This window comes from Lissotriton vulgaris, chromosome 5 (assembly GCF_964263255.1).
Source record: "Lissotriton vulgaris chromosome 5, aLisVul1.2, whole genome shotgun sequence".
NCBI lineage: Eukaryota > Metazoa > Chordata > Amphibia > Caudata > Salamandridae > Lissotriton > Lissotriton vulgaris.
The window spans coordinates 280,314,883-280,339,138 of NC_141693.1; the positions used below are offsets into that span (position 1 = coordinate 280,314,883).

A 24,256-nucleotide genomic window follows, 5' to 3' on the forward strand; every position below is an offset into this window, starting at 1 on the left:
CCTATTGCTGACAAGTTAGCTTTAACGAAAGAGACAGCCCTGCCCTGATCCCTTAATGTCTGTAGGTACCCATGAATAGCATCTGGGGCAAACAATTGAGGCAACCCAGCCTCCTCCACAAAAGACCTGTAGGAATTAAAATGCCTTTGGTAAGATTTTTTGGTGCGATCGTTCATGGAAGCACCTACCAGCCCCGCTAATGCGGGGCACCAATTGTCCACAGTGATGGTGGGAACTCCGTCATTCGCTCCTCTGCCTGCGGGTGAAACCTCCGGAATTCCTGCAACTTGGAACGAGACAAAGCATCAGCAGCATTGTTGTCAACTCCCGGTATATGTGCCGCCTTGAAAGTCAAGTTCAGCCTCAAGCATACCAACACCAGTTGTTTCAGCAGTCTCAGCACATGCACACAGGAGGCCCCCTGCCTGTTGATAGCTTCCACCACAGCCATGTTGTCCGACCAGAATACTACTGCCCTGTCCCTAAAGCGGTCGGCCCAAATTGTCACAGCTACAACAATAGGAAAGAGTTCTAGGAATGCTATGTTTTTAGTCAGTCCTGTCCTGTGCCACTCTGCTGGCCACTCTGCTCCACACCAGGCAGGGCCTAAAATGGCCCCGAAACCGATGCTGCCGGCCGAATCAGTAAACAGGCCGAGTTCCGAGCTGGACACAGGAGGGGCAGGCCACACCACCCTGCCATTGAACTCGCTGAGAAAGCTGCGCCAAACCTTAAGATCTTCTTTCACCTCTGCCCTCAGCCGAACACGGTGGTGTTTGTGCGTTAACCCACCCATTGACCTGGCTATGGATCTAGAGAAAGGGCGCCCCATGGGAATGATTCTTAGGGCAAAATTGAGCTGGCCAACAAGTACCTGGAGCTGGTGAAGAGTAACCTTAGGTCCCGCCAGAGTGGCGTCAATCGCTCGGGAAAAGGCCTGAACTTTGTCCACAGGCAGCCTGCACTCCCCCGCCACCGTGTCAATTTCTATCCCCAGAAAGGACATGCACGTGGCCGGGCCCACTGTTTTTTCGGGGGCCAGGGGGACCCCGAACTCCCGGAACATCAACACCAGTTCATTGAGTGCTCTAGCGCACTCCCCTGACTCCGCCGGACCCATCACCATGAAATCATCTAGATAGTGCACCACATTGACACAACCTGTCCTGTGCGAAAAAACCCATTGCAGCATGGAACTAAAGGTCTCAAAATACTTGCAAGACACAGCACAACCCATGGGCATGCACTTATCAAAGTAGAATTGCTGCTGAAACTGGAAACCCAACAGTTTGTAATCCTCGGGATGCACCGGCAACAGACGGAAGGCAGACTCGATATCAGTTTTTGCTAACATAGCCCCCGGCCCCAGTTCCCTCACCAGCTGCACAGCAGCATCAAAGGATGAGTATGTCACAGAACACAAGGCTGGGTCAATGCAGTCATTCACAGAGAAACCTTTTGGAGCTGAGAGGTTGTGTATCATCCTAAACTGCCCAGGATCCTTTTTAGGTACTACTCCTAGGGGGGAGCAAACATAACCTGCCATTGGAGGAGCGGGGAAAGGGCCAGCCACCCTACCCAAGGCCACTTCCTTCTCTACCTTTGCTGCTACTATTGTTGGGTGCATTCTAGCTGACATGAGATTGTTGCATCGGTCAACAGGAGGAACGCCTAGGGCGGGAATGCGGAAACCTACAGAAAAACCATTGAACAAAACCTTGGCTGCTGCCCTATCTGGGTACTGATTGAGCCAATAAATCAATTTCCCTATGTCTACAGGAGAAGGAAGCCTATTGCTGGGGAGGCTTGCGTTCCTTGTTCCCAGCCCCCCCGCGTTCTTTGAACTTTTTATTACATTTAGACTCTGGATGCGAGGAGTGACCACAATAGGAGCAGACATGTCTGAATTTACACTGGCCTGTGGGATAATTGCATGACTTCCTATTGAATGCCCAGCAAGCCCCCTTCTTCTCCCCTGGGCCACCCTGTGAAGTCCGAAAAGGCTGCTTGGTGTGGTGCCCCCCACCATTAACGTTCTCAAGCCAGGCATTAATTTCCACCTGGTCCCAGCCAATACTCGGGTTCTCCTCTTTAGCCCACCGGAATTCCCTATCATAATCCAACCATGCTGTTCCCCCATGAGTCGCATGCGCTTTCACAATCTTATTTGTGTAGAAAACCAATGGAATCGCCAACTCCGGCCTTTTCTCCAACAAGACCGTCGTGTACACATGAAAGCCAAAGAGCCAATTAGTAAGAGACTCCTCAACCCTCAGCCTCCTGTCTTTGGAGGAGCCCTCTTTTCCTTCCCTCTCCCTGAACTCCAGGTCCCTCCTAGTAGGTCTGATGAGCGCAAATATATCCACATACGCCCCTTTCCAGATTTTTTCTTTCATTTCCGTGGACACATGCGTGGCTAACATTCCAGGTTGAGATAACACATTCCCGTGACACACCCCCGCCACTAACCCTGCTTCCCCGGCCTTGGCCGCCACCTCGCATGCCTTACCTCCAATAGGCATTGTCGCTATAGCTGGTGTCGCTCCTGTAGTCGCACTGGGCTTCGCACTCCGCGCCTCAACTACAAGTGCCAATTGCCTCTGGATTTCTAACAGCGCCCCCTGTTCCACTGTCTGCCCTGGTGCCCACGGGGCTGCTGCCACTGTGCTGGGAGTCTGCCCCGCCGCCGGGGGTGCTAGTTGTCCCACTAGACTAGCTACAGATGCTAAGAGCCCCGCCATCGGGTCCTGCGCGCCTGCTGCCGCTACCACTGGCTGAGGGGGTGGTACTCCCATCACAGCCTGGTGCGGATTCACCGGGGCCAATGCTTTTAGTGCGTCCTTAATCTCTGCCAATGCTGAACTCACTGGGTCAGCTGGCGTTACTGCAGGTATTGGAGTTCCCCCCGTAGGTCCCGCTCCTAGCGGTAGGTCCCCACCTGGTAAGACTGGTATGAGGGGGGTAGGAATCAAATCTTCCAATGCAGTAGCAGGTATCTCCTCAAACGGAAGAGGGGCGGGACCGACTGGTCTCTCGCCCCCAGCTACCCTGCCATGAGACTTCTTACGTGATGCACTCCCCTTACGCTTCTGCTGAGCCCTGGGCTTCTTCACTAAGGGGGGAAAAGCAGCCCTTGGTGGCACCCCCTCCCTACGCGGTCGCTCGCTAATGACCTCCTGCTCAGGCTCCTCCTGGGAGACATCGCTATCGCTTGCGCTCTCCTGATCCTCACCTAGCTTCGCCAGCATTAGCTTCAATAGTTGTGCAATTTCGGGGTCCTTCCCCTTTCGTTTATGGCTGACCTTCTTGGGAGGCATCGCTCTCTGCTTATCACAATGCGGGATTGCGCGGGAAACTGTGCTTCCGAGATGCCTTAGATAACTAATTTCCCCACACAGCCGCTTTCAAAACAACGCAAATTGCGCGGGAAACTGACTCCTTGAAGTGGGCGCTCCAATTAAGTCCCCCACTGCTGCCCTGCGCACCTGACCCAGCTCCCGTGCAAATACCAACCCCCGCTCCCCAGCCGAGCCGCCCACGTTGCCACAAGGTACCCGGACCCCAGGAGCCCCACCGGCAGCCACCAACCACCGGAAGTAAGCCCACCAAAAAACCCGCGAACCCCCTCCCGCAATCAGCGGCTGCAAGCAGGCCCCCCAGAACTCCCGGCCCCTTACCTGGCAATAATGGGCGTCTCTCCGTCGCAGCGCGCCGATCTCCCGCCGACTTTCTCCACAGCCGCCGAGCCTCGCCGCCGGGCTCCGGAACACCAGCGCCGCCTCCAAGCCGCTCCTCGCACTCCCTCGACAATCCAACGGGGGGTGCGAGCGCCGAAGGGACGAAGGGACAATTTAAATTTAAATTACAAGTAAAAAGGTAGGGGGTGGAAAAAGGAGTCGCCCGGCGAGGTCGTCAGCTGGGGTGGCAGAGGGCAAAGAGAGACAGAAGCCAGGGTTCCTGACCCTAAATAGGGCAAAGGTCTCCGCCCCCTGCCCCCCCAGCCGGACATACGTGTGCCTGACCCGGAAGTACTTGGGCGACCGAGTGCCGATTGGGCGACCGGTCGCCCCAGATCACGTGACCGGGGGCGTGGCCCGGGGGGCCCGGGTCCTAAGGGCGCGCTTCATGATATTCGCGCTTGGCACTTACACAGTCGCCTATAAGGAAGCATGTTGGTATCACGAGGAAGGGAGCAGAGCGGTGCTCTTGTTCGTCCCGGGTCGCGGCACGTGGGCGTGTAATGAGGAGCAGGTGCATGGTGTGAGTGATTGAACGCATGCATTATACATTATTATAGACTACATTCTGCCTCATTATGCCTGAGAGTGCCTGACGATGTGGAATTCTATAGAATCGCCCATGGGCTGCTCAGGAGCCGTCCAAGTGGGAACATTGATTGTTTACAGTTGTTTTATATTGTTATGGGGCTGTATTCTGTATTCCGGAATCAGATCTACCCCCTTGATTGCCACATGAAAAAAAGGGGGCAAAGGTTTGCTCCTGAATAGCTACCTGCAACGATAGACCTGAAGCCACCCGCACTAACTTTTACTTCTGGTCTCCAATATTGTTTTTAACGTTCAATGGTGCAGTTGTACTGCTTTATACCTTCTATTACCTGGATTGTTCTTTATTGTGACACTACTTGCCTGACTGCCTACATTTCTTGCGTCACTACTTACCTGACTGCCTACATTTCTTGCGTCACTACTTACCGGACTGCCTACATTTCTTGCGTCACTACTTACCTGACCACCTACATGTTTAATTCACTACCTTTCCCTGTTCATCTTGCATGCTTGTGTATAGCGCTCTGATACCCTGGTGGGTCATGTTCATGCTTTGTAAAACCTTTCTAATAAAATAAAAAGAGAGAAATTCTTCAGGGAGGGCTGGGACACCGAATCTCCCATGCTAGGTCTGTGTACTTGAGTGTGCACCCACTGTTGCTGTGAACGTGCATGCTGATGAGTTCTGGGAGTACTTACATCGACACCCATGTTGGTTGTTCCTAGGTGTGTACTTATCAGGAATGTGTGTGTTTGTAAGCTTCAGGTGTGTGCTGGTAGGATCTCTCCCTGCCAGTTAGTGGTGTATGCTTGTGAGCGGTGCATTCCATGGATTGGTGTGTGCCTTGGGATCTCTCTGTCTGTGAGTGGTGTGTGCCTTGGGATCTCTCTCTCTCTCTCTCTCTGCCTGTGAGTGGTGTGTGCCTTGGGATCTCTGTCTCTCTCTCTCTGCTGTGATTGGTGTGTGCCCTGGGATCTCTCTCTCTCTCTTCCTGTGAGTGGTGTGTGCCTTGGGCTGTCTCTCTGTGCCTGAGAGTGGTGTGTGTCTTGAGATCTCTCTCTGTCTGTGAGTGGTGTGTGCTTGGGATCTTTCTCTCTGCCTGCAAATGGTGTGTGTCTTGGGATCTCTCTGTGAGCGGTGTGTGCTTGGGATCTCTCTCTCTGTCTGTGAGTGGTGTGTGTCTTGGGATCTCTCTCTGCCTGTGAGTGGTGTGTGCCTTGGGGTCTTTCTCACTCTGCCTGTGAGTGGTTTGTGCTTGGGATCTCTCTCTCTGCCTGTGAGTGGTGTGTGCCTTGGGATCTCTCTCTCTCTTTCTGCTGTGATTGGTGTGTGCCTTGGGATCTCTCTCTTTCTGCTGTGATTGGTGTGTGCCCTCGGATCTCTCTCGCTCTCTGCTGTGATTGGTGTGTGTCTTGGGATCTCTCTCTGTGCCTGAGAGTGGTGTGTGTCTTGGGATCTCTCTCTCTTCCTGTGAGTGGTGTGTGCCTTGGGATCTCTCTCTCTCTCTCTCCCTGTGAGTGGTGTGTGTCTTGGGGTCTCTCTCTCTCTGTGCTGTGATTGGTGTGTGCCCTGGGATCTCTCTCTCTCTCTCTCTCTCTCTCTCTCTCTCTCTCTCTCTCTCTCTCTCTCTCTCTCTCTCTCTGCCTGTGAGTGGTGTGTGTCTTGGGATCTCTCTCTGCCTGTGAGTGGTGTGTGCCTTGGGGTCTCTCTCTCTGCCTGTGAGTGGTGTGTGCTTAGGATCTCGCTCTCTGCCTTTGAGTGGTGTGTGCCTTGGGATCTCTCTCTCTTCCTGTGAGTGGTGTGTGCCTTGGGATCTCTCTGCCTGTGAGTGGTGTGTGCCTTGGGATCTCTCTCTCTCTCCCTGAGAGTGGTGTGTGTCTTGGGATCTCCCTTTGCCTGTGAGTGGTGTGTGCCTTGGGATCTCTCTCTCTCTCTCTCTCTCCCTGTGAGTGGTGTGTGCCTTGGGATCTCTCTTCCTGTGAGTGGTGTGTGTCTTGACATCTCTCTCTCTCTTCCTGTGAGTGGTGTGTGTCTTGGGATCTCTCTCTCTCCCTGTGAGTGGTGTGTGCCTTGGGATCTCTCTCTCTCTCTCCCTGTGAGTGGTGTGTGCCTTGGGATCTCTCTCTCTCTCTGCCTGTGAGTGGTGTGTGCCTTGGGATCTCTCTCTCTCTCTCTCTGCCTGTGTGCGGTGTGTGCCTTGGGATCTCTCTCTCTTTATGCCTGTGAGTGGTCTGTGCCTTGGGATCTCTCTCTTCCTGTGAGTGGTGTGTGCCTTGGGATCTCTCTCTCTTTATGCCTGTGAGTGGTCTGTGCCTTGGGATCTCTCTCTTCCTGTGAGTGGTGTGTCCCTTGGGATCTCTCTCTCTTCCTGTGAGTGGTCTGTGCCTTGGGATCTCTCTCTTCCTGTGAGTGGTGTGTCCCTTGGGATCTCTCTCTCTTCCTGTGAGTGGTCTGTGCCTTGGGATCTCTCTCTGCCTGTGAGTGGTGTGTGTGCCTTGGGATCTCTCTCTCTGTGCCTGAGAGTGGTGTGTGTCTTGGGATCTCTCTCTCTTCCTGTGAGTGGTGTGTGTCTTGGGATCTCTCTCTCTGTGCCTGAGAGTGGTGGTGTCTTGGGATCTCTCTCTTCCTGTGAGTGGTCTGTGCCTTGGGATCTCTCGCTTCCTGTGAGTGGTGTGTGCCTTGGGATCTCTCTCTGCCTGTGAGTGGTGTGTGCCTTGGGATCTCTCGCTTCCTGTGAGTGGTGTGTGCCTTGGGATCTCTCTCTGCCTGTGAGTGGTGTGTGCCTTGGGATCTCTCTCTGCCTGTGAGTGGTGTGTGCCTTGGGATCTCTCTCTGCCTGTGAGTGGTGTGTGCCTTGGGATCTCTCAGATCTCTCTCTGCCTGTGAGTGGTGTGTGCCTTGGGATCTCTCAGATCTCTCTCTGCCTGTGAGGGGTCTGTGTCTTGGGATCTCTCTCTCTGTGCCTGAGAGAGGTGTGTGTCTTGGGATCTCTCTCTCTCTTCCTGTGAGTGCTGTATGCCTTGGGATCTCTCTCTCTCTCTGTGAGTGGTGTGTGTCTTGGGATCTCTCTCTCTCTTCCTGTGAGTGGTCTGTGCCTTGGGATCTCTCGCTTCCTGTGAGTGGTGTGTGCCTTGGGATCTCTCTCTTCCTGTGAGTGGTGTGTGCCTTGGGATCTCTCTCTTCCTATGAGTGGTGTGTGCCTTGGGATCTCTCTCTGCCTGTGAGTGGTGTTTGCCTTGGGATCTCTCTCTGCCTGTGAGTGCTGTGTGCCTTGGGATCTCTCACTTCCTGTGAGTGGTGTGTGCCTTGGGATCTCTCTCTGCCTATGAGTGGTGTGTGCCTTGGGATCTCTCTCTTCCTGTGAGTGGTGTGTGCCTTGGGATCTCTCTCTCTCTCTCTCCCTGTGAGTGGTGTTTGCCTTGGGATCTCTCTCTTCCTGTGAGTGGTCTGTGCTTGGGATCTCTCTCTTCCTGTGAGTGGTGTGTGCCTTGGGATCTCTCGCTTCCTGTGAGTGGTGTGTGCCTTGGGATCTCTCTCTGCCTGTGAGTGGTGTGTGCCTTGGGATCTCTCTCTTCCTGTGAGTGATGTGTGCCTTGGGATCTCTCCCTGCCTGTGAGTGGTGTTTGCCTTGGGATCTCTCTCTATCTGTGAGTGCTGTGTGCCTTGGGATCTCTCGCTTCCTGTGAGTGGTGTGTGCCTTGGGATCTCTCTCTGCCTGTGAGTGGTGTGTGCCTTGGGATCTCTCTCTTCCTGTGAGAGGTGTGTGCCTTGGGATCTCTCGCTTCCTGTGAGTGGTGTGTGCCTTGAGATCTCTTTCTGCCTGTGAGTGGTGTGTGCCTTGGGATCTCTCTCTGCGGTGAGTGGTGTGTGCCTTGGGATCTCTCTCTTCCTGTGAGTGGTGTGTGCCTTGGGATCTCTCTCTTCCTGTGAGTGGTGTGTGTCTTGGGAACTCTCTCTGCCTGTGAGTGGTGTGTGCCTTGAGATCTCTCTCTGCCTGTGAGTGGTGTGTGCCTTGGGATCTCTCTCTCTTCCTGTGAGTGGTGTGTGTCTTGGGATCTCTCTCTCTGTGCCTGAGAGTGGTGTGTGCCTTGGGATCTCTCTCTCTGCCTGTGAGGGGTGTGTGCCTTGGGATCTCTCTCTGCCTGTGAGTGGTGTGTGCCTTGGGATCTCTCTCTGCCTGTGAGTGGTGTGTGCCTGTAAGTTGTGAGTACTGCTCCGGTCATTTATGCCATAACAATCCGCGGTGCCGCGGGTGCAGTGGCACCGAGTCCCAGAGGCCAAAGAGCCCATTCAACCCTTATAACGTCTTCATTCCACTAATCACACAGAAGCCATTGTGTATTTTCCGTGCTTGCCCTGGGGCGCTTGACCCCATTGGTGCGAGCGGGGCCCTCCCAGTCCGCCCTCTACTGCACCCGGGGTGCCGGCTTTGAGCTCTGCTCAGGAGGGGTCCCACCACTAACAATAGATGGAGTTTCCCCCCTCCTCACCCTCCATGCCCAGTCTCTCCAACCGCATCGTTTGTGCCTTGAGCCCCCCCCCCCCCCTCCTCGCACACATAGAAATCATGGAGGATATTGATAACCACTCAGTGGGGGCGGCGGCTTTGACGGGGTGCGGGGTTGCTCTTAAATCCACGCCTGCCGCTTCCTGTCCGCAGGCTGGAGCCCACTGTCGAAAGTAAGAGGCTAATAGAGTGCAGGCACAGGCTGGACGCACACGGTACGAACAGGTAGTGTTTGTTCACAGTGCACACACACAAACTGCAGGACCCTAGGCACTGGGTATACATATGCCCCACACAAAGTGTGTAGTATATACGCATAGGTAATAAGTCCAGGGCAGTGCACACACTAGTCCTCGACTGCACCAGTGCACAAGCGATCCGTGCAGCGCACGCACATCACTCTTTCACTCTAGGAATGTGTGCAGATAAACAGACAGTGGCTGTGCATGCTGCGCCCACAGGCAGGGATTCAACTCTGCACGGATTGCCTCTTTGTATTTAGGGTGCAGTGCACACACTGCACCCAGTTTGTGGATAAAGAGCACACGAAAAATGGAATAAAACCCTCGCACCACACACAGGTACATCCTTGCAGTACAAATAACCAGTGAATGCAGACTGCGCACACAAAGTCGGCGAGAGGCACATTGCACTGCATGCTGTTACGTGTTTGTGCAGTGCACATACACATTCAGCCAATGAAGGCAGAGAAAAAACGGCCCAGGGGTGGACCTTTGGCACGCACATAGTTTCCTCCTGAGTGAATAGAGCGCACATGCAGTGGCAGTGAGTGCAAAGACCGCACACGCAGTGAGTGTACGCAGAGCCAACACTGACATGACCATTCGCATCAAGTGCATGTATTGCTTATTTGTTCAATGCACGCGCATATCCAGTGAGTGCGTGAAGCACAGAGCTAGTGAGTGAATGAATGCATTTCGGTGAGTGAATCCAGCAGCATCCTCACAGTGAGGCGTGTAGGGCACACCCAGTGTGTGCATCCGGAGACACACAGATACGTAACGGGCAGTTTGCACTAACTGCACCGACTGCCGGTTTGTTCAGTGCTCACGCGCATGCAGTGATCGCATACAGGGCACACACCTTCAGGTAACGGACTATGTGCACTAACTGCACAAATTGCCTGTTTGTTCGGTGCACACGTGAGTGCACGCAGCCAGGGAGCGGACCCTTGCACTGACTGCACCGACGACTGCCTGTTTGGTGCACACGCGCATGCAGTCAGTGCAGGGAGCGAACCCTTTGCACTAACTGCACCAATTGCCTGTTTGTTCGGTGCACACGTGAGTGCACGCAGTGGCCCCTTGCACTGACTGCCTGTTTGGTGCACACGCGCATGAAGTGAGTGCAGGCAGCCAGGGAGCGAACCCTTTGCTCTAACTGCACACATTGCCTGTTTGTTCGATGCACACGTGAGTGCACGCAGCCAGGGAGCGGACCCTTTGCATTGACTGCCTGTTTGGTGCACTCGCGCATGCAGTGGGTGCAGGCTGCGCACACGGAGCAGGCAGACCTTGCAGTGCACAGAGAGCGCTCTGCAGTTATTTGCACACCGCACGCACGCAGGGACGGCCGCGGAGCCCTGCGGTGGGAGCAGACCGAGGCAGTCGGGGAGGGCTTCGGACGGCCGGCGGGTGAGCCCAGATCCAGGCGGGCAGCTGTGAGATCCCCCGTCAGACCGCAGCGCGGCGCCCACTCCCCAGCTGGGTCCTCCGGGAGACGGGCAGAGCGGCGGCTGCGGATCCCGTCCGGTCACCAGAAGCGGCGGATCCGACCCCAGACTGGCAGCGGAGCGGATCCGGTGAAGTCCGTGGCCCGGCGGCGGACGGGCAGCTCGGCGGGACCCTGCTTGGTCCTGGTTCGACGGCGGCGCAGCTCCATCCGACCCGCGGCATGAACCCCCCTGAACCCTCGGAGCGGCAGAACCGCGACGAACAAAGGATGAACCTGAGTAAGGACCAGCCGCCTTCTGGGCGCTAGCAGGTCGCGGTCCTCGTCACTCGCGCCGGCCGGCCCAGCGGGCCCCCCCGCCTCGAAACCTAGAGCTTTGTTCCGGAGTTCATGGCGAACCCGCGAGTGAGGCTTGTGCTGTGCCTGAACCCTGAAATGCACTGCGAACCCAGTGTCCAGGACGGCGCCTACAAATGCCGTACTCTGAGAGGGGATCTCCAATATACCCCAAAGCATTCGTGTGAGCCCCCAAACCACCGTGCAAACTCCGGACCCCACTGGCGAAACACGCGGCACAAATACAAAGGGGGGGGGGGGTAATTTGGTTGTATTTCTCGCCCCTAGTCGGGTTTTTTAGTTGGTATTTTTTGTACGTAATAATTACTAAATGTGCATGAATAATGACGTCGTTTTTTACGACAACTTCATTGAAACCAGTGAAAGGGGGGGGGGGGGGCGGGGTGATGCAGACAGGGGAGGAAAGTGAAGTGGTTTTGCGCTTCCTTTTCTGAAATGTCCAGACTGTCGTTAAATATCTCTCTGCAGGCGGCGTGCATCTCAAACTGTTGACTAATTCCGATCCGTGTCCTCTCTTTTCCAGATGACTTTTTAGGAAAAAAGAGGGTGTGTTCTCCCAACAGCAACAGTGAGTGTGCGCTGGAGAGCAAGAAAAGCCGGAGCGACTCCCCCAAGGGTAAGTCAGTGGGTGCGCACCTTTCAGGGCACTGGGACAGTCGCGTGGTCAGGGAGACATGGCCCCAAATGCAAGCAAGAAAGCTGTCCGCTCCCCATAATCTTTTCTATAGTTAAAACTGCCACTTATTGGGGTGAATTGGCCCCTCACACTACTGTGCCCCGGTGCCACTGCACTTGCTACACCTTTGATAGCTATGCCCCTGTACAGGAATGGAGGGGATAGTGTGGTTGTGACTGGGGCACCATGGTGAGTGTTGAGTGTTGGGCGGGGGGGGAAGCACTGATTGGCTGGTGGGGTAGGTTGGAGTGATTGGTACTTTTCAAAGTGTAGGGGTGTATAGTGCAGACTTTCCTTGGCAGTATGGTTGTAGCAAGTTGTGAAATGTTGGGGGAATTCGTACGAATGATGTGTGTGTGTGTGTGTGTGTGTGTGTGTGTGTGTGTGTGTGTGTGTGTGTGTGTGCCCCCCCCCCCCCCCCCCCCGTCCAGGGCTGACTGGTGTGTGCGGTTTTCTCTCCTTGGTAATGTGGTGTTTGCTGAATCTTGGAAGTGTTAATGGGTTGTGTGTGTGCTCGGCTGGCAGCTGTAGTAGTGTGGTGTTACTGAATCTTAAGGAAGCATGTGTGAGTTGTCTGGGCAGAGGTCTCACATTGAGCTTTTCTTGGTACAGGTAAGCAGGGCCCAAAACCTGTCAAGTAACTTCAGGTGAATTATGTGTGGAGGAGAATATATGTGCAAGCAGACTAAGGCAGGATCCCCAGGTCCCTAGCTCCTCAAGGGACCACCACCATCTACCCACGGCACTATAACAACACAGGGCTGATATACTGCGGTACTGTACAAGTGAAGGCCCCTTGCTAATCAGGCAGTCAATATACTCTCTAACCAGGCAGGCCCTGGTGCTGTTTCTGCCCCAGTGTGGTCACAGGATCCGTGATTCTTTAGGGCCATGGTCGATGGCACAGTCCTAGTGCAGAGCCAAGGTTTTGAACTGGTGCATGTCCTGATGCTTTCATGGTGCAAGCCCTTGTGTTGCGGCTGTTCTAATTTGGGGACCTGGTGCAGATGTAGTAAAGACCAAGTGTCCTGGGGACATATCGAGCACTTTCTTCCATTGGGAGCAACAAAAGAGACAGGCCGGTTCGGCTACTTCACCACGAGAAGTCTTCAACATTCCATCCCAGTCCTCATGGCTCGTGAGGCTGAATTCGGACTGTCGCTTGAGGCTGCTGTCCAGCCTTAGGATTGGTCCATCCTCCGTCTCGTGTTTGGTTGTAGCCAATTGTTTCTCAATGGTCAGTTTTAACATGTCAACGCGCACTATTCCCTAAAATGCTCCAATCCTGAAAGTGCTTCAAAAGGCCATCACAAAATCATTGTAAAACAGCCTTAATTCATAGGGTGAGCTGCATATCTTGTGTGTAACTTAGCCCAGCCTGATCATGCTTTTCTTGCAAAGGTGCTGTTGCCTGTGCTTCTCGCCCCTGTCAGTTTTGCGAAGAACTGACACTTGTGCCCTGGCATAAGCCCCCAAACTGCCCTGTTCCCATAGTGGAGTCAAGAAGAGACAGAGTGAGTTAACTGAGATTGGGTCACCGACAAACTTTAACTGCAAAAAAGCCTGTAATTCAGAAACACTTCTTTATGTGCCGTTCGTATTGGGCTTAGTAATTGAAGCTGTCACTATATCAGACAGTGCAGGGCACCAATCCCTGCAGATCTTTTGGCAATTTCGTCGTCATCTCTGCTACTTGGAGGTCGAAAATCTGAAAATCCTTTAACTTGGAGCGAGACAAGGCATTAGCTGAATTGTTGTAAATTCCAGGAACATGGCTGGCTTTAAACAGCATATTAAGTTTCAAGCAATTAATGACCAGGTGTTTCAGTAACCTTACAACTAGCAAACACAACAGGATGATGGACGGAGCGCTTAAACTTTTCAGCCACTCACCCCCAGTCCCAGATCTGGGTTTAATCCATCATTCTTTTGCTCACTATGGTACCCCAGTTTGGACCCAGCCATATGCAAATCCGTCTCAACCCTGCTCCTCATGGGAACAGTCCAGCCCGAAATGCCAGGCCAGGTCCTCCCTGGACCGAAAACAAGCATCCTGGGACCGGTTTCAGGGTTTCATCCCTCATCAACCAGACTAACTTGAATCCCGTGGCACAGAGACAGCAAGCGACCCACGTCAGCCTGTAAAAGGTTCCATGCCAGTCAATGTCCTCAACTGCTGCCATATTGTCAGACCAAAAGATCAGGCTCCTGTTCTGGGACATTTCTTACCAAATAGTTACTGAAAATATAATGTGAAACAATTCCAAGAAAGCAATGATTATTGTCACGCCAAACTCCTTCCAAGATAGCAGTAAATCCCCTTTATATCATCGGCTATCTTGTACGACTCTGAAACGAATACTGCTGGCTGCATCTATGTACAGACCCAGCTAGGACTGGTTGGAAGTGGGTAGAGGAAGTCAAACAACTGCGCCTTTGATCTGCGTTAGAAAACTGCGCCAAATTCATAAGTCCTCTCTGATCTCTGCTGGCAATCTAGTGTGAAGATGCTTCTGGGTGTGAAAGCAGCCTTTGACCTAGCAATAGACCTGGAGAAAGGTAGGGACATGAGAATAATCCGACGGGCAAAATTCAGTTGACCTACCAATGCATGAGACTGGTGTAGAGTTACTTTTGTTATGAGGTAATAATGTTGTGTGATGGACTGGCTAAAGGTTCTCACTTTCTGAGACGGGAGACAATACTCGCCAGCCATAGAGTCCGTTTAAATGCCCAGGAAAATAATGCACGTAGATGGGCCAACTATCTTTCACCTGCAAGGGGGACCCTGAAACCCCAGGCTAATGTAACAAAAGCTCCCAAGGCTCAACCGCAGAAAAACGGGTCAGCAAGGCCAGCTTTAGGGCAGTGCGACTGGTGCGGCCGCACTGGGCGCTGAGCTGTGTAGGGGGCGCTGTGACCTCAGGAGGCACTGTGTTTAGCAATATCTTACGATAGGAGAGATGAGGGGCACTTTTGCAGGTGGTAGGGAGAGAATCCGAGGAGGCAGTCATGGGACGTGGGGGCGCCAAAAGTGATTGTGGCTGCGGACGCCACCAGCGCTAAAGCCGGCCCTGCTGGTCGGTCCCATTAAGAGGAAGTAATCCAGGTAATGAATGCCATCCTGAAACCCAGTCATTCTTGTGAATATCAACTCCAAGGTTGAATTGAACTGTTTGAAACTGGTGTGGGAGACCATGCATCCCATTGGCATGCACATGTCATAGTAATACATGTTCTTACATTGAACACTCAGCAGGAAACAATCTTCTGGGTGAACTGGGGGAAGCCTGAAGGCTGACTCAATGCCAGCCTTGGCAAGGAACGCTCACGGCCCCATTTCCTTATGATTGCCAATGCATGGTCAACAGATGTGTAACTCACTGAGCAAAACCTGTGGGGCTGTGGCGTCATTAACTGATGCCCTTTTGGCACGGATAGATTATGATTCAGTCTGAACTGGCCAGGCTCTATTTTGGGAACAATACCCAAAGAGAGGAGCCGGGAAGTACCCGTAACCATCCCAAATAAGGTTTCTTTGTGAAGTTTTTTTTTACTAACTATGCTTGTGTGCGAGTGAATTGAAATTTGGTTTATACAGTGAGGGATGGGGTCTGCCCTTGAATTTGGGAGCCTAAACCCCTGGCAGAAACCCAGGTGCAAAAGATGTGCTGCCTTTTCGTTCAGGTACAAGTCGAGCCTAGGCAGCAACTTGTCTACCAGTACACATGTTGGTAAATTGAGGCTCGCCGGGTGATTCGACAGAACCCCTGCGCATTTCTTTGGCCTTCTTAATGAATTTGAATTCGGGGTGGAGTCCCAGGCCACAAAAGGAACAGACATGTTTGAATGTGCACGAGCCCGTGGGACGTGTGCACACTTTTCTATTGAAAGCCCAGCAAGGCCCTTTTTCATCCCTACTAGAGTGCTGGTGACAAAAAGGGTGCTGCTTCACAGGGCTGTTATTATTGGCTGTCTCCAACCACATGTTCACCTCGGGCTGATCCCAACCTGGCCACCTTATATCATGGTCAGAATCTAGCCATATATTGCCCCCATAAACACGACGCGCCTTGAATATCTCATTAGCGTAGAATGTCGTTGGTGCCGCCATCTCAGGACTCTTTTCTAAGACCACTGTCACATAAACATTAAAGCCAAACAACCAAATAGTATTTTTCTCAACAACCTTAGGGTTTTTGGTCTTAACTGACACCTCTAATTTTCTCTTTTGACTCGAGCTCCCTCCTTTCCCAAGTGTCAGTGAAAACATCTCAACAGAATCTCCTTTCCAAATCGTCTTCTGCGTCAGCTCGCACATGCGCAGCAGGCCTGCCTGGTTTTGGGAGGATGGTTTCTTCACCGCCTGTCCCCTTAAGAGGGACAGCATGACCTTTTTCTGTCGTGTCCTCTTCTTTCTTACTTTTATCTGCTGCTGGGGGAGAGCCTCTGGTCATAGGGCCGATCTAGCCTCACCTCCCTTACTCTTCTGTTCACTTTCTACTCTTTCTTGATCAGCTGCAATGGCACCCACATGATTTTTTGCAAGTGCAATGGCGAAGAATACATTGCCTGGAGGTGCCTATGAGAAGGTCAAAGATGCACAAGTGGTGGTAGGTCTTTCAGTGCCCCGGGCTGTTAAAATAAATGTGACCTGTGGTCGAGTCAGGGACTCTCATGTTGGTTACCGTGACTGAAGAACCTGCTGAGGTGGAAAAATCTCCCTTGAAACCTGTGTGTTGCCCCCGTGGGAGGATGTTGTGGTTGTATCTGAAACTGATTGACCTTTAGCCAAGAGAGATCTGCGAGAGACTGACAGATCACCCCCAGGACCCAGGGGACTTTATTAAACTCACAGTCTTTAGGGTACAAAGCGGGGACCACCCTAGGCATTGCCGCAGGGTCGATTAGAGCCTGGTGGATGGGTATAGTGTTTGGTTTCTCTGCTACAAGGACCACCCCAGAGGCCCCAGCTATGTCCTGTGCGTCTGGCGCCATGCTCTGAACGGCCAAGTGCGGCCTGTCTACAAGGAGGACACACTTAGGCTCCAGTAGTAATAAGGGCTGCAGGGGCGAAGCTATTCCGATGGCGCAGTGCATTCAAGAGCGACAACACTGTGCCGCAATCCGGTCCTGATGTTGCGATGACCTGCCCTAAACAGCCCTCGGTCATAGCATAATCAGGATCTGAAGCGATGCGTCAATCGCGCCTTCAGGTTCTTGTCTCTGGTCCTGTGAATCGCAAGATGAGAGCTAGGAAGTTACACTAGTGCTGCCACCCACCATCACCACCTACTTCGGTCTGAAAAAATCCCAGGAGCAGTACCGGGGCAAGTATCCGCATGGGTCCCCTGGCCATCACAAAATCCTATGGGGGGTGAGCTCTGTTCAGATGTGCCAGTACTTAGGGTAGGGTATTTGCTGACAGGGTAGGAGGAGGTTGTACAGGAGGAGCAGGCAGTACCAGAAGAATACCTTGATGTTTTAACTTTTTCATGCCCTGGTTTGCACTTTGCCTAGTTCTTCCCTTTCCCCCCCCCCCAGAAACCTCTCACACCCCCCTGCTGGAGGAGCCAGGCACACAGATGACCCCCGAGGAGCACTACAGGCGCATGATGTCCGCCCTGAGCGAGCATGGGGGCTTCGAGGAGCAGCAGCAGCGCCTCTACCAGCTGGCAAGCAGCATGGGGGTCCCGAGCCATGGAGGTGAGGCACAGGCCCAACAACCTGGGGAGGTGGGGAACTCTGCTCCCCCAAACTTGAGAAGCCTTACTTTTTGTCACTTATGTTTTTGATCTTTCGCCTTATGCTGGATATGTCGATATGGCAAGGATCAAATACATGTATTTCATGTGGATATCATGTTTGACGGGCGTGGTGGATGCATGCATTGCCATTGTTTTTGTCTTTTCTGCAATAATCTGTCTTTGCTGTGATAAAGGGGTTAGAAGAAGGCGGGGGAGGGGCACGACAGTGGAAAAAATAATGTCAGGACAGTGGAAAAAAATAATGTTCTTCATGTGTATTTTTCAGTTTGTGGAGGACGGACAGTTCCAACAGACATGTTTTGTATATTTTCTATTGTGAGTGGTTTAGAACAAGGAATTATCTGGAGCCCTTGTATTTTTTTCTGGGCGAGGAAGATAAGGGTACATCTTTTCTTTTTTATGTGTAATTTTAACGTTTATTTGAGGTTCACTAGTCCACTTAAGTGGGATTGGAACTCATGTCCTTCTCGATGTCCACAGATCTTTGCATTATGTATGTATATATATATATATACATACATACACACATATATACACACACACATACATGCACACACATATGGATCCACTGAGTTGTCTTACTGAGATTGTACACACTATGTTACCCACAGATCTCTGCAAAAGGAAGTCGGTCCGCAAGGATCTTATTATGATCCAAACCTGTGGCCTACAGGGTACACCAATACCTGCAGCGTGAGCACCACATTGAAGCATCCTCCAGGCCTCTCTTCCGGTTCTTCGGTAGGCACATGAAGCCCTCCGAGTGTGCAGGGCCTGGGCTTCTTCTTTAGTTGTTCGTTTACTGCAGGGAGTTCTGGGATCTTTCACAAATGAAACGCCTGTTACAGCAATTAAAGGTGGCGTTTTCCTCATTCTGAATGCAGCACAGGTGGAAAGAGGAAAAAACGAGGAGAAATGTAAACGTTTCTCCTCGTTATGCCTGCTTTGGGAATGCGTTAGTTTTGGCGCTGCCCCAGATATACGCTATTTTGTCAAACTGGGGCAGTGTCAAAAACCATGGGTGTTGCATGGGAAGACCCACAGAAACACCTATGGAACTCCCCTTCCTTGCAGAGTAATGCATTACAAGCCTGTGAAAAAGCCACAGAGGGTGACTTGTGTGGCCTTGTATATACGGGCCGGCACACTGCGCCTACGGAGCATCACAAGTGATGCTCCGGCAGCGTACAAGTGACACAGGGGCCTTGTAAACATGCCCTCTAGAGTAATTTACATAGTGCCAGTACTTTCTGAGGGGTATTTTTATGTGTGAGGTGCTATGAGGCTGTCCCTACCCAACCTCGTACGGTATTAGCCTTGTGCGATGTGAACATATATGAGCTTTAAGATGCAGTTTCTTTTAATTCAATTTATAGTGCTTTATGAGGTGCTAGTGGGCGAAACAGCAACATTTTAGTGTTTTGTTGCTGTTAATGGTCAGTGTTTTTATTGCTTATCTCTATTATATCTATTTAATCAGCCTCGGGAGGATGAAAGAACGAATTTGCTCTATCCAATTTTCCACTAGGGAAAGCGCAAGTTGCGCACAAATCTCTGCAACACTTAACTGATCTCCCACGGCCTGTTCATCGGAAAGTGGAACAGGATCTAACTCCACATTGTTATGTGTTAATTGTGTTTTTAAAGAGAGCTGTGAGTAGCACCATAGCAAGATACCAGCTCACACTGCACAGCCGAAGTGTTTTATTCAGTGTCTCAGTACTAGAATTAAAGTGCATATTGGAAACCGAGATAAAGGTGCATTATAATAGCCCTGTCAGTGTCGCAGTACAGGGATGCTGGTAAGTAACTTTCAGGGTGGGTGCTTGTGTGTGTGTGTGTATGTGTAGTGGGAGCTCAATGGTTGTCACTGGGCTGCATACTGCACTTTATAATCAGTCAGCATAACATAGGATGTCTTTTTTTCTACTACTACCCTGGGACTTCACACAAGTAAGGAAAGCGGTCTCTCGTGAGAGCTCTGGTTCTGCAGTAACAGTGGACGACGAGTGCATGATGCAAGTCAGACTAGAGGCACATTGTGGGAGTTCTGTGGCTGTACTGGTACCGGGATAGATGTTCATACCGAGGACCTCTGTGGGAGCTCCATGGATGCTGCAGCACTGAGCTACAAGCGAAAGATGTGAGTCAGGATAGAGGGGCCTTGTGTGCTCACGTGGGTGTCTGTGAGAGCCCCATTGATGCTGCAGCACTGAGCTACAAGCGAAAGATGTGAGTCAGGATAGAGGTGCCTCGTGAGCACCCGTGGGTGTCTGTGAGAGCCCCATGGATGCTGCAGCACTGAGCTACAAGTGAATAATGAAAGTCAGGATAGAGGTGCCTCTTGAGCTCCTGCTGTGGCCCTTGACTCTACCTTACAGAAATTGCACACGCCTGGCTCTCTGTTGGGATGCAGTACAAAGCGGTGCCCTTCTGGGACAGCGGACCATGATCTGAGTGGTCGTACATCCCTGTGCCCATATGGTACTAGGACCCAAGTACGCCTACACCCCTCTGGCCCTAAGTCCATATTGTACCATGAGCCGAGTGGGCGTACATCTGTCTGGCCCTGTGACCATATGGTGCCAGGAGCCAAGTACGTGTGCACTCCTGGCCCTAAGTCCATATTGTACCATGTTCCGAGTGGGCGTACATCTGTCTGATCCTGTGTCCATATGGTGCCAGGAGCCAAGTATGTGTGCACTCCTCTGGCCCTGTGTCTATATGGAACCATAAGCCAGTGGGCGTACACCCCTCTAGTCCTGTGTCCATATGGTACCAGGAGCCAAGTGAATGTACACCCCTCTGGCCCTGCGTCCTTATGGTACCAAGAGCTGGGTGGGCGTACACCCCTCTGGTCCTGTGTGCTTAAGGTACCAGGAGCCGAGTGGGCGTACACCCCTCTGGCCCTGTGTCAATATGGTACCAAGAGCCGGGTGGGCGTACACTCCTCTTGTCCTATGTCCATATGGTACCAGGAGCCGGGTGAATGTACACCCCTCTGGCCCTGTGTCCTTAAGGTACCAGGAGCAGAGTGGGCATACACCCCTCTGGTCCTGTGTCAATATGGTACCAGGAGCCGAGTCGAACACCCCTCTGGTCCTATGTCCATATGGCTCCAAGAGCAGAGTTGACGTACACTCCTCTGGTCCTGTGTCCATATGGTATCAAGAGCCGAGTGAGTGTACACCCCTCTGGCCCTGCGTACTCATGGTACCAAGAGCCGGGTGGGCGTACACCCCTCTGGTCCTGTGTCCATATGGTACCAGGAGCCGAGTGAGTGTACACCCCTCTGGCCCTGCGTACTCATGGTACCAAGAGCCGGGTGGGCATACGCACCTCTGGTCCTGTGTCAATATGGCTCCAAGAGCAGAGTGGGCGTACACTCCTCTGGTCCTGCGTCCTTATGGTACCAAGAGCCGGGTGGGCGTACGCCCCTCTGGTCCTGCGTCCATATGGCTTCAAGAGCAGAGTGGGCGTACACCCCACTAGCCCTGTGCTCATGAGTGAATCTATTTTAAGATTCTTCCGCGGGGGTGGGGATGAGAAGCAAATGTGAGGTGTGTTGTGAGTGGCCATCTTAAGGAGGCTGCCTTGTCGATATGTTTTAAAGATATAGATGGGGGGGTGATAGGAAGCAGGGGTGAGGCGTGTCATGTTAGAGTGACATCTTAAAGAGGCTTGCATGTCGATATGTCAGTCTCAAAAGATATAACAGTGATGTGGGGGCTGGGGATGTCACAGTCGTCATGGTCGACGCGCAGTAGGAAGTTGGCCATGTGCCAGGCTCTTAATAAAAGGCTTTATGGAAACGAGGAGGAAGATGTGCTTTAGGATAATTCTTTTTTAAACATGGAAAAATAGAGCAAACTGTGAGCAGCTTCTGTGGGGAAGGGTCGGGGGAAGGAATGTGAGGCAACAGAGTTCTGAGACAGGGTTTCTGTGGGGGTAGAGAGGGTGGCATGAGGGCAGCGGGTCCTGTGATAGGGTTTGTATGACGAAGTGGCAGAGATTCGGCCTGTGTGATAGCAGGGTCATGTAATAGGGCTGGGCTGCCATTGGGGGAAGGGAGCAGGAGGTGGTTATGGGGAATAGGGCTTTCATAGGAAAATGGTCAGAGGGAGGGGATGGGTGATGATAAGGTCCTGTGAAAGGGTCTTACAGGAAAGTGGACACAGGAGGTAGCAGGGTCCTGTGAGAGGACTGCTGAGGTTAAGAGGTCAGTAGGTGGACATGGGAGGTAATGTCCTCTGAGGGTGCCCAGAGGGTGGGCATGCACACACCAGGGTCATGTGATGGGGCTTCTTTTCGTGAGGGCAGATGGAGGGAATAGGAGGTAGCAGAGTCTGTGAGTAGGACTTCTATCAGGAGGGGGACTGAGGGTAGGCATGGAAGGTAGCAGTGTCTTGTGAAAAAACTTTTACTAAAGAAGGGGCCAACATGCAGGTATGGGCAGGAGCATCAATCTTTGACAGGACTTCCATAGAGAACTGGTCAGATGTTGGGCATGAGAGGTAGTACGGTCCAGTGATAGCTCCTTTAAAGGCAAAAGGTGCAGAAGATGGGCATGGGAGGTAGCCAGGTCATGCTATAGGGCTTGTTTTACGGGAGCGGCAGAGGGTGGGCATGGGAGGTAACAGCGTCATGCTATAGGGCTTGTCTTTTGGGATGGGGTAAAGGGTAGGCCTGGGAGGTAGCAGGGTCATTCTACAGGGTTTGTATTATGGGATTGTGCAGAGAGTGGGAATAAGAGGTAGCAGGGCCTTACGAAAGAGCTTCTAAAAATTGAGGGGAGGGTGCGGCATGGTCCCTCGACAGGGCTTCCATAGGGAGGTATCTGTGTCCTAAGATCGGGCCTCCAAAGAGCACGGGTGCAGGGGGTGGGCATGAGAGCCAGCAAGGTCTTGTGACAGTGGTTCTCCTAGTGAGGGCACAGTTTGGTCATGGGAAGAAGCATGGCCCTGTTGTAGGGCTTCTGTGGGCAATGGGACAGGGCTTTTTTTAGGGGTAGGAGGATCATGTGACAGGCCTGCTCTGCTGGAGTTGTCACAGGGTGGGCATGGGTGCTTTTTTAATACAGTCCGGCTGATCCATTCTTCATTATATGCAGGTCGAAGAGCTGTTACAATGTACCGGGGAAATCATGAAAAACTTTAGGTGGGCTGATATGTAGTGGGGTCTCTGGTGTTGAAGTGCAGTAGGTTTAATGAAAGCAAATAACCAGGTTTGTTGCAAGTGGTACGATTTACATATAGTTAAATGAGTTTAGAACATTTTAAAGAGAGTTTTACTGTTCGCAAACGCTCATTTACTGAATCCAACGGTTTGCAAGGGCTAAAACCCATTACACATCTGGCTACAAGCACCTTGGAATGAAGTCATGAAGGCTTTATAGGAGGGGATGCACCTTGGTTTCACAACATTTCTCGTTTTTTCCAGTTCGAGGTAGTTGTCTTTGAGAGGGGGTGGTTATAAAGAGCAGATTAATGAATGAGTTCAGGGACTGGTAGCTTTTGGAGCAGGTTTTAGTTGTATTGGTTCCAGGAGCATCCAGGGTGTACAGTTGTATTTTATCACATAGGCGTTCCCAGACTTTTCTGTGAGTCGATGAGGTTAGAAGCTTTATAACGTAGTTTAGATATTTATGCTGAGATTCTCAAAGCCTTTTTCAAGCTTCCAGGCTTTTTTTGACGTTTCCTGCTACTTGACATGGGACATTAAAGGTTTCTGCAGGTCTGGGTAGGAGCAGATGCTAATACCAGGCAGTCATTGAGAGTGACTCCAGGGTAGGCTTGGTGCTGGCATGAGTACCAGTGTTTGGTGGTTTGGTGGCTCACTGGGCCTTGAGGAACAGTAGAACAGTTTTGATCACCATAGTTCTTAGAAAGGGCTTTTCCTCTCACGTATGAATGGCTCCCACGCATGCATCTGGTGCTGATAGTTGATGTTTGCGCCAAGAGGTTGCAGTCACCTGTGATGTTCGAGAGGGTACAGCTCCATGTTGAAGATCACTGAAGATGGTGGTGATTTTTAGTCTTTCTCATTGTAAACGAGGCCCTTAAAAACAGTCTTCAGTTCAGTGTGCAATAGGATGCACAGCCTAGTATGTGGCGTGTGTACGTGACACGTTGAGGGGATGTGGGCAGGTGCCCGTTCAGAGGAACCTGTGGCTCCCAGCGCATCCTTCCGGCTGTGCTTCCTGCCACTCTTATATTTGTGGTGCAGCACTGCTTCCTGTCTGTTGCGCGGTGTGGGGTCCGCGTGGTATGGCAGATATAAGGATGTGAAAGGACGCACTTGCAGCGGAATCTGTGGTGGTTGGCGCATCCTTCCGGTAGCGCTTCCGGCCGTAGCTCTGAAGCATGCAGCTCTACTTCCTGTGCAGCTCTTGGAGTGAGTGGCACCAACAAGTGTAAGGAGCTCCAGAAAAGCCTAATATTTTGGGACCCCAGTCCAGAAATGAGCAGGAGAGTAGGCGCCCAAGGTAAGCACCTCCAAAGGTTGGTGTAAGTTAGACTCTGGGGAGGGCTTTAGATGGCTGGGATACCATATGCTTGACCTAACCCCTGGGGACGAGAGCAGATCATCAAATGGATGAGCAGGGAAGGTCAACAAGGCTAAGCCCGTGGTTGGGGCTGGAAGGTCTATGCCTGGATGGCAGGGAAGGGAGGTTGAGCTTACCAGCCAGGGGGGGGAGTTGGTTTTAGCGTGGGTGGCCAGGGATGGGAGGTCGAGCTGAGCCCTGGTGAAGGTTGTAGGTCTGTGCGAGGAACAGCTGAGCTGAGCACTAGAGAAGCTGGTAGCGTTTCATGGTTGGGAAAGGATGGGAGGTCAAGCCAAGTACCAGGGACAGTGGTCTCAGTCTCTGCTAGGCAGGTGCTGCGAAGCCTCAGGGTTACGGCAAGGAAGGGAGGTTGAGATAAGCCTTGGGGAGGGTGGAAGCACTCTGTATGGGTGGCCAAGGAA

At 52.1% G+C, this 24,256-nt stretch overlaps 1 protein-coding gene across 8 annotated transcripts in view; it reads left to right on the forward strand.

Moving 5' to 3' along the window:
* SAMD11 (sterile alpha motif domain containing 11) overlaps window positions 1-24,256 on the forward strand; it is a 243,279-nt gene that overhangs the window by 168,881 nt on the left and 50,142 nt on the right. For all 8 annotated transcript variants that reach the window (XM_086921420.1, XM_086921421.1, XM_086921422.1 and 5 more), the window contains exons 6-7: window positions 11,370-11,462; window positions 17,067-17,228. In XM_086921420.1, the coding sequence (XP_086777546.1) occupies window positions 11,370-11,462; window positions 17,067-17,228 (255 nt within the window). The remainder of the gene's footprint in view (window positions 1-11,369; window positions 11,463-17,066; window positions 17,229-24,256) is intronic.